This window comes from Argopecten irradians, chromosome 4, assembly GCF_041381155.1.
Source record: "Argopecten irradians isolate NY chromosome 4, Ai_NY, whole genome shotgun sequence".
Lineage (NCBI taxonomy): Eukaryota > Metazoa > Mollusca > Bivalvia > Pectinida > Pectinidae > Argopecten > Argopecten irradians.
Genome location: NC_091137.1, coordinates 46,981,319 through 46,990,705, shown reverse-complemented (window position 1 = coordinate 46,990,705; position 9,387 = coordinate 46,981,319). Strand labels below are relative to the sequence as shown.

The window sequence follows — 9,387 nt, the reverse complement described above, 5'->3', positions numbered from 1 at the left end:
GTAGGTGATTACGTACCTATTCCCAAGTGAAACAGACACCTTAGATGATCCCGCAATATCATATAATGACGTAGTTTCTTTCTAAATTATAGAATTAAATTACTAGAAACTCAGTGTATTTTCATCAATTGTTAAATATAACCGGAGAAGTAACATTGTCAAAACCTCTAAGAAAACATTAAACACTTTGTACGTTTGATCAAACAAATTACATTCAATAATTTACTACGTCTTAAAGTGAAGAAACAATATATTCGCGCATGCGCTGAGTTCATTTGACGTTTTCCATAGCAAGACAGACTTGTTAATTATCGTTTTGAACGAACTGATCTTTTTAGTGCATACTTAAATATACATATTTTACCATGATTTTTACCCTATGACAGTCCCACTGTTGATGTTATATGGTGGAATGGGACCACGCTTGTGACGCTTCAATGATTTCTTCTGATGATTTTTTTTTTATTTAACAATAATCCATTTGTCAAATATAACCATATCTTATCTCAATCATTAGAAAGCCTCATAATTAATGTTAATATGATAATCTTATACTTGTTAAGAAGATATATGCGTTATTTGAAATAACCTAAATTTTAAACTAAGTTAGACTTATTTTTGTTTTCATGGGACGAGAAGCATATCTGTTTATATTTTTATATATTTGTTTTTTGTTTTTTTTTTACTTTATTTATCTTCATTTTGATGATTATATAATTTCAATATTTCACTGTTAGTTTTTTTCCAAAAAGAAAAAGAAATGTTTCCAACAGACAATTTCGATAAAAAGCTTGAAAGATTAAACAATAAAATATTTTCTTAGTATGATAACAACGTTGACCATATTGAAATTAATGTGATTACACCACAGTGTAAAGGAACTTAAGCATAAATATTTTCATTTCCTTAACTTAATACGGAATCTTTTAAGATACATGATATACATAACATAATTTGAATACTATGTTTTCTATATTTTGTTTTGTTTAAATATAAATCCCTATTTAAATTAATAGAATAACTGAATGACACAGTGAAAGACAATGTTACGCACATATAATTCATTTTAATATGTATTTTTTTAAAGGTCTGAACTTTGATACTATTGTGTATCTTTAATTATTATAATATTACCTTTGATACTTTAACAATAGTTTATATACGAACATACAGATTATTTCGAAATTAATTATTGACAGTTTCATTATCTATAAATAATATAAATGCTGTACAATATTCATTTTTCGATAGAACGTAAAAAGCGAATAATAATAAACGAGTTAGTTTTGCTCTGATATTATCTTTCCGTATTTTATCTAATCCTAAATTTCCATAATCCAAGGTAACGTGTATGCTTAATTGTATTTTACGCTCCAAAACAGATTAAACAAATGGGAAAAACAACACACACACCGAATGTATGTAAAGTGAATCGACTTCATTTGTTTTGAAACATTTTCATCCGGCTTTCCTTAGTGTTTTCATAATACATACCTAAAAATCCAGGCGGAAGTTAGAGCACGTGTGACTCAAGTTATCAAGATTTGAAGCAAACAACTTGCACAAATTCTATCAAATATAGAATAAAATTGTTTTGCCAAGTGAGTATTACTAAAATTAATTCAAACTGAACAGATGAAGCAAACAACTTTATTTTGCTTTGTTGTTCCATGTTCAAAATACCTCCAACTGATCATCTACGTGTGGGGGGATATGGGTATCATATATGATAGATTATTTGAATAAAAAAAGAGAGATACGTTTGATAAAATATGGAAATTGATTGATTAATAACATATTTGAAAATTTCTAAAATATAGCGCCGTGGTAAATTGAAATGATACATACACCAACAAACTGTGATTAATTGATATATAACTCTAAAATATTTGACGTTTTGTGAGTTTATGCCAACGGCGTAAATACACATTGCCTACATGTGAGGCCGCAACAAGAAAAAAGTGATGTATTCAAGTAAAATATATTGCAATCTATCGATCTGTAGATAATTCATATTTCAAAATTTCTCTATTTTAAGTTTATAGTAAAAATGTTTAAAACGGTTACTCCTATCGAAAGAGATCTTTCAAAATACTCAGTAATTCAAATAATTTGTATAAAAAATAATAAACTAAAGAAACAAACTTGAGCACAACCGTTTCTTAATTTAGATATAATCTTGAGAATGGTCCAACATGTAAATAAATACCCTACAATAACGAGCAATAGGTTATCTTGCCCTCGTGAAGAAAAGCGGTAAGATGAAAGTGGATATAATTATATGAGATATTGGCCATGCGAAGGTTATTTGATAAATTGCAAAGCATCGACATAAATATCAATGTATCGTTTGACTGATGATTTTCATTAAATAATTATGTATGATTTACCATAGCTATGATGCCCGTGAATTATATGAATGCTGCATACTTAACAAGATACATATACTGAAGATCAGAAACACATACCGAAATAAATACTAATCATAAATAGACGGCAACTCATAAGTGACTTTCGTGTACATTAATTGTTTTTTAATTGAAGCAGTGTCTGATATCAGTGTTACATAACCTTGACTGGGTCAGCTATGCTGCTACAAGATGAAGGCGCCTTGACATAAACGATCTACCAGTATCTTGAAACAAGACGTGTCTATGCTAGGGCCAGATGCACGATGAGACTAAATTGAGATTTATTGTTTCCAAGTCGCTGAAAATAAAGTTTGATTCCTTAGTAAGTTACGGAGTTCACAAACACAGACGGGCTCTTGTGGAAGACAGACACACATGCACGAATTCTCATCAAGATTAATTACTTTTTACTAACTACAACGAAGGCTCATCTCAATAGCCCCTTTAACAGAGTATTCGATACCAGATTTAGATGTTATTTTCTTAAGTCCTTCGTTAAACTGACTTGTGCCTCTGTCATTTGCGTTGAGTAGAACTTGTATTTTTCTCCACGATATGATAAAAAAAACTATTGGAAATACTCATCTGCACGTGTAGTGCACGTGACCAACATCACAAAATAAACTACGACTGTGTGTGTATCCAATTAAACATTGCTGTCGAAACTTTACTTTAACTCTATCTTTTTAGTTGCTAATTATATAGCTTGTTTATTTGTTAGAAAATATAATCTATAATAACAGCGATATTTGAATATTTTGCTGTGCTTAAAATATTGCATAAAAGAGATGCATTAGTGAAGCATAATTTGTTGAAAGTTTTATGTTGATAAATTGATGTATATTTATTTTTCTACGCACATTTCTTATTTGTGACAAACATTTCTCTTTTTTTTCTGCATATTTGTTTTTTTCTCGAATAATGAATTCATTGTCCTATTACTGACATTGGTGTTAAGAGTTTCAAGGACTATCGGCGTCCAGATTATCGCGTCTACGCTCTATATAACTGATATCCGAGGATACAATAACAATCTAGCATGTTGATTAATACATATGTAAAATAGAAATATTAATCATTTAAACAAAAACAAACGAAACGACTAATATTTCAGTTAAAAAGGTTTAAGCAATGGCTTTATGTGTGTATATGAAATAAGTACAATATATATGGTCAGAATGAAAGTATATTTTCTTTTTTAACTTTATTTTTAAGGGATTTTAAGGAGACATGTAAAGAAAATAAAGAACAAAAAGGTAAAGTATAAAATGATAATTTACAATCATTGAAGACTATGATGCTTTTTTAAAGACAAACAATAATAATCCTGCATATACAAACTATAAGCTTATTACAAAAAGAAGCTGTTAAATAAGTTCGTCAAAGTCGAACATGTTGAGCATTGTCTATTATACTATTGTACTGCAAATACTCATGATATTGACTTAAAATGGTTGAATATTTGTTCATTCGTATGTTGCCTTTGCCTGTCTTGTGATATATAAAACTTAATTTATTAAAGGACTGACCGGTTTTGCGATCAAAAATGACTCCTGAACTTAAAGAGTGAATGTGTATATCAAAATAAAAAACATAATTTGTTGCTAGTATGATCACGTCATTAGAAAATAAAGCAAAGAGAAAGAAAAAACAACTTTGGATTTGATAAATTATTTTTGTGTTGTGTTTGACAAATTTGTCAAATTGTTCAACATTTTCAATTTTCTTTACGTTGCCCTAAGGCGAGGTTTTTTCATGGTCCGATGCTATCTGTACCAGATCGCTTAAATCTAACGTTTTACGATGTATTGTCGAAGACAGGAACACAATTTAAATATATGGAATGGGTTGTCCGCTGTATATGAGTTATCCAAGTATTCATCGAAAATGTTATTTTGTTGTGGATTTTACAAATATTTAAATCATTTATAAGCGTATAAAATTATATCAATACCCATGATTATCCTTATACACAATCATAAATTATTTCTTGTGATTAATTTTATTCTGTTATTTTGTTATATTTAGCTTACGTCGTAAATTAAAATAAATGTGTAAAAATATTTAAAAAAACAAACATAAAAAGGTAAATAAAAAATCCGAGACAAACATATTTTTGATAACTTTTATTTGCATATAATTATTTATGAGTAGTGGAACAAGCATCAACAAACAAATCATATTCTTTATCAAAATTGTTCAAAATACAGTCATTATCATAGTATACAAAATATATTATCGTATATACGTATACATAAAAATTAGAAAAATATCTGGAAGACGAAATCTCAAATCTCCAACATTTTCTTAATCGATGTAAGGAAATATACTCTAATAAGTCTAGATCACAAAGTTATATATATTTTTTCTGCAAATTTGACTGCTTTGTAATTTAGAATTATTTTATACGAAACAATGTATTGTTTCAATTGTATATATTAAATAGTTATTCCAAAACATTTCTTTTTAAAGATATTTTTTTATTTTACATTTTATTTTCTTTCGATTTTATTGAAGCTTAAGATATACCATGTATTCATTTTTATATTCATATATTAAAATAAATTGCTGCAATATTCATTTCTAACGTTATTTTAGAACGAAAATTATCAAATATCAAATATCGTTTCTACACTTATTCCGCTGATAATATCGATTTTACACTTTGGTTATTTCATAAATAATCCACTGGAATATCGTTAAAATACAAGGATAAGCTGATAATTCATATTTCTGTTCTTATGTGCAAAATCTCCGTTTCCCAATTAAAATTATTTTGAATTTTAAAACGTTCGTTGTAAATGTTAATGACTACATTTCGAATATTACATATCAATGCATTTAGCGCCTGGTGTAGATACCATATGACTTACCTTGTTCATGTGATTGATAACACTGTTTATTTGGGACGTCAAACTAAGTATAACTGATAATGAATATATTCTAGATTTTCAGATAAGAACGTCATAAATCTCCATGGGATATTCAGCTTTTTTACTGAAAAAAACCCAGCAATTTGGTTTGTTAATACCATTCAGCATCTTTTACTACATGTTACCTGTATATATATATATTCGGTATCCGACTGAATGAAAGTCATTACACTGGGAAGAAATGTTTCTTCTCTTTTACTTCCTTCCACAAACAAATATCTTATCTATACAGCGTTATATAAATGCTATGATTATAAAATGTCCACTTTCAAATATTAAGCAATGCACTTATATTTTGTATGTTTCTTAAAACAACTTTCAAGGAAAATTCCACAATTCAACATATTGTCTTGCCTTGTCATGCCCAGGAATCAAGATTTTCACAAAGGTCATTTTAGTATCCGGTCCTTTGGTTCACAATTAGGTATAAATTTAGCCTCTTTTTTCCATTTCATGCGTCGGTTTTGGAACCAGATTTTAATCTGTCGCTCCGTTAAACATAACACGTGTGCAATTTCTATCCTTCTTCTTCTAGTCAGGTATTTGTTAAAATGGAATTCCTTTTCTAACTCCAATGTCTGATACCGTGTGTACGTCTGCCTGCCCCGTTTGCGATTTGGACCTGAAATCAAAATGAATTTGTATTTATGGTGAAATATTAGCCCCACTAACCGCAATATATCCACTTGTTTATTGCCATTTCGTTATCCTTTACTACCGTTACTTAAGACTGATGCTCCGCCCCGCTACCATTTTATGACAATTCTTAGCTGTAAAAATGACGATTTAGTCTAAAAATACTAGCCATTACTGTCTTGTAAATGGCCTGTAGAATGGCCTCTGGCTGGCTTCCACTACTATATCTTCTACCAATAGAAACAAAACGTAATTCCTATTCCTGTGACGTTTATGACCATCACGTGACCTATAAGCTATAAAATAAATGACCCGAAGGTATAAAATTTGGCAAAAAGTGTCGAAGGTTAAAATAATTCAAGCTTAATTGACATACTGTGCACGGATTGTAAGGCAACTTTAATCGTTTAAGCATATGTTAATTGGTACCTTGGATCCATGTTTAGGATCTGATGTTGTTAAATATCATAAGTTCATTTTATCACACTATTTGTGGTGATAGGATCTAAATCTCGGTTGATAGCCTTTATGAATAAATAAAATGTTCCTGAGCCATTTTCCCTGCATGAACTCTGTTTATATATCCATTTATGATGAATAAAATATTATGCTTCAAATTACAAATAAACAACCTGTGCTTTGTTATGTTTTAAAATTTTCAACAAATTACTTTTTATATCAGATACGATATTTTTATATTTATAAATACCACATTCATGTCATGATAAAAACAACTAGACAATGAGTTATAATAATAATGCTCTCAAATAAAAATTAAAACGCTTACAGCGACTATAAGCCAAGTAATGTCAATACTAAAATGCATCATACCACATTCATTCGTTTAAATAACGTATTGATTTGGAATAATCGATTTGAATTAAAGTTGGTTTTTTTTCAAAATTATTTAAATTTTAACTATTTCACTTCGGACAACAAACGCGTAGCTTGGTTCATTGTTTATAGATGCTTCATTGCCGACAGAAAATAAGCAATATTTATTTTGGGCAATAATTGATCTTTACACGTCAAATTGACACAATAAATATATAAACAATAATTCCAGTTGCTTTTGCTGTATGCACAAGAATATATAAAATTGTTATAACACAAGTGCCTTGGAGTTCTTTTAGAGATGCAACTCATGATTTTAAATACTTTTATTCTAAAGAAAACATGAGAAGCTCAACCTTTTCATTTAAGATAATAGTGTAAAATAAATAAATTGTGTTACTCTAAATAATCTTTTTTTTATTATTTTGATTTTTTTTTTCATGGAAGAAAAGCACTCAAATGCGAAATAATGTTACAAAAAGGTAAATAATATAATATTAATACACTTGTTTTAATTTCATCACTGGTTGAAGATATTTTCCTTACTTGTAATTAGAGATTTAACATATTGTATTTTCTTTATCTATTGACTGTCCAGAAAGTTCTATTTGACTTCAAACATTGTTAGGATTGGACAAAAACTAACCAAATTGACTTTTCATCCAAGGATAGAAAGGTTTATTTGGACTGCCGCTATCACTATCATGACTTTCATCGCCACTCGTCGACTTCCTTTCTGTCAAATTATCCATTGCATCCTCTGTTGGACTTCCACCACCGGTTGGCATCGCGACCGTTCTGGGGAATACGCTAAGTTCTCTAATGGATGTGAGTGGGAATTTATCAGGATCTTGTTTAGCTACACAATGGTTTGACGTGTTAATGTTCACGTTTGCAAAATCTTTCTGAAAGTCTTTTACTATAGATGGTACTCGATTTTGGCTATTTGCACTAAATAAATGGGGATGCATATATGGCGCTCTGGCTCCTGTGGGAGCAACGTCCATGGATGAACTATATGATACAAAATGTTGATGATAATATCCTGGGTTATCATGTATACTATCTGGATGCCGAACTTCACCCGTGCTGCCACTTCCGGCATCGCACGTGCTTCCTGTTCTGAAGTAAGATGGAATAGAGTTCGGCAAATAGGAGTTGACTTTCCTATACATCTTGGAGGTATAGCTATCTGCCAGTACAGAGCGTAAGATCAAAGACTGCTTGGATTCATTTCAACAGGCAACTGGTCGTAAATTGTCTGCCTCCGTCAGTATATCTGAAAGAGTGAAATTGCATGATTATAAATAACTAGAGTATGTTGAGTGAATAGGCCACTGCTATTTAGTACAGAAAGAAATCGATTACAGTTCTAAATGTATTCTAACCCATGTATCGTTTTTTTGGAAGAATGCATTCATACATTCGGGAGATTGCATCTGGATCCTGATATAGTTACTATAACATTTAACATAACTTGTTAAATTACATACAATCAGGTTGGAAGTGCATCAGCATGACACACATATACACATTGATTCATATCATTTTTGTTCTGGAATCCAAATTTGATACCTGGAACCTTATTCGATTCTTGAATATTTTGGAAGATTATATCAATCGGATAGAAATATCAAGTTTATAATTGCATACTTTTCATAAGCACCGCTTTACGACGTTTCGTACTTTTAGCAAAATGATCTGTATCGAGTACTGGCCAATCTAAGCCAGCAAAGAGAATTGCTACTACCGTAAATGTAGTACATTTAACCCTATTTTCGATATGCTAGAGATAGGCTTGGTTTGCTAAATTGTATATGTCCTATTAACAGCTAATGTCATTTAAGGACGTTCCAGGTTTGATGGTGGAGAAAAACCGGAGTACCCGGAGAAATCCAGGCAACTGCTTAAGGTGGAGGGTTTGAACACTTAAATATAACTTCTTTACGAGTAAGATGGAGGAATCTGCAGAATGTGACCCATCTGCATTTCCTAAACTATAACGCAAAACGTATTCGTCGGATAAGAAGGTTTTTTATGTCTTGACATTGGATATAGAATGATGTCATATTTGAATCTACGTCCCAACCAAACAAGCAATCCACAATCTATCAAAAGAGGGTAGATATGTATAGTATCATGAATGGAAACCTAAGTCCAAATGAAATAGAGAAATATAACGAGATCAACATGGTCAAAAGCAAATCCTGACAGCAATTGGCAGGTATGGGTGTCTTATTTGATTCTTTTAATACTGGAATTGCAATTATGTAACACACAATATTGATAATTATTACATCTTAAATAAATTCGTGTATAGATTCATATATTCACAATGTATATTACTACAATATTCCTTTAAAGAGAGTCAAGTATTCATAACTTTGTATACCTTTTTATGTGAATGAGTAGAGAGTATTGGAGTAATGTTATTTCATTTATTTCAGGATTGTCATTTACGTAGATGTTTATTTCGCTTAAAATATTAGACGAACATAATATCGTATGTCAAAGAATTTAAACAGAAAGCTATTAAAGCACACTAAATGTGAATTACTTATTTTTTATCTTTG

General features: G+C 30.2%; 1 protein-coding gene across 1 annotated transcript; it reads right to left on the bottom strand.

Annotated features, from left to right (window-relative positions):
* Positions 1–4,528: 4,528 nt before the first annotated feature.
* On the bottom strand, positions 4,529–8,049 carry LOC138322537 (homeotic protein antennapedia-like). The gene is made up of 2 exons (XM_069266553.1): positions 7,461–8,049; positions 4,529–5,966 (listed from the first exon to the last, which is right to left on the bottom strand). The coding sequence occupies exons 1-2, from the start codon at positions 7,987–7,989 to the stop codon at positions 5,734–5,736; spliced, it is 762 nt and encodes a 253-aa protein (XP_069122654.1). The 5' UTR covers positions 7,990–8,049; the 3' UTR covers positions 4,529–5,733.
* Between the last annotated feature and the right edge of the window lie 1,338 nt (positions 8,050–9,387).

Excerpts from the sequence above, each read along its gene's own strand:
- LOC138322537 (XM_069266553.1), bottom strand. The coding sequence starts at position 7,989 with ATGTATAGGAAAGTCAACTCCTATTTGCCGAACTCTATTCCATCTTAC. Across the intron at positions 5,967-7,460 it reads TTGGATGAAAAGTCAATTTG|GTCCAAATCGCAAACGGGGC; the intron begins GTTAGTTTTTGT and ends TTTTGATTTCAG.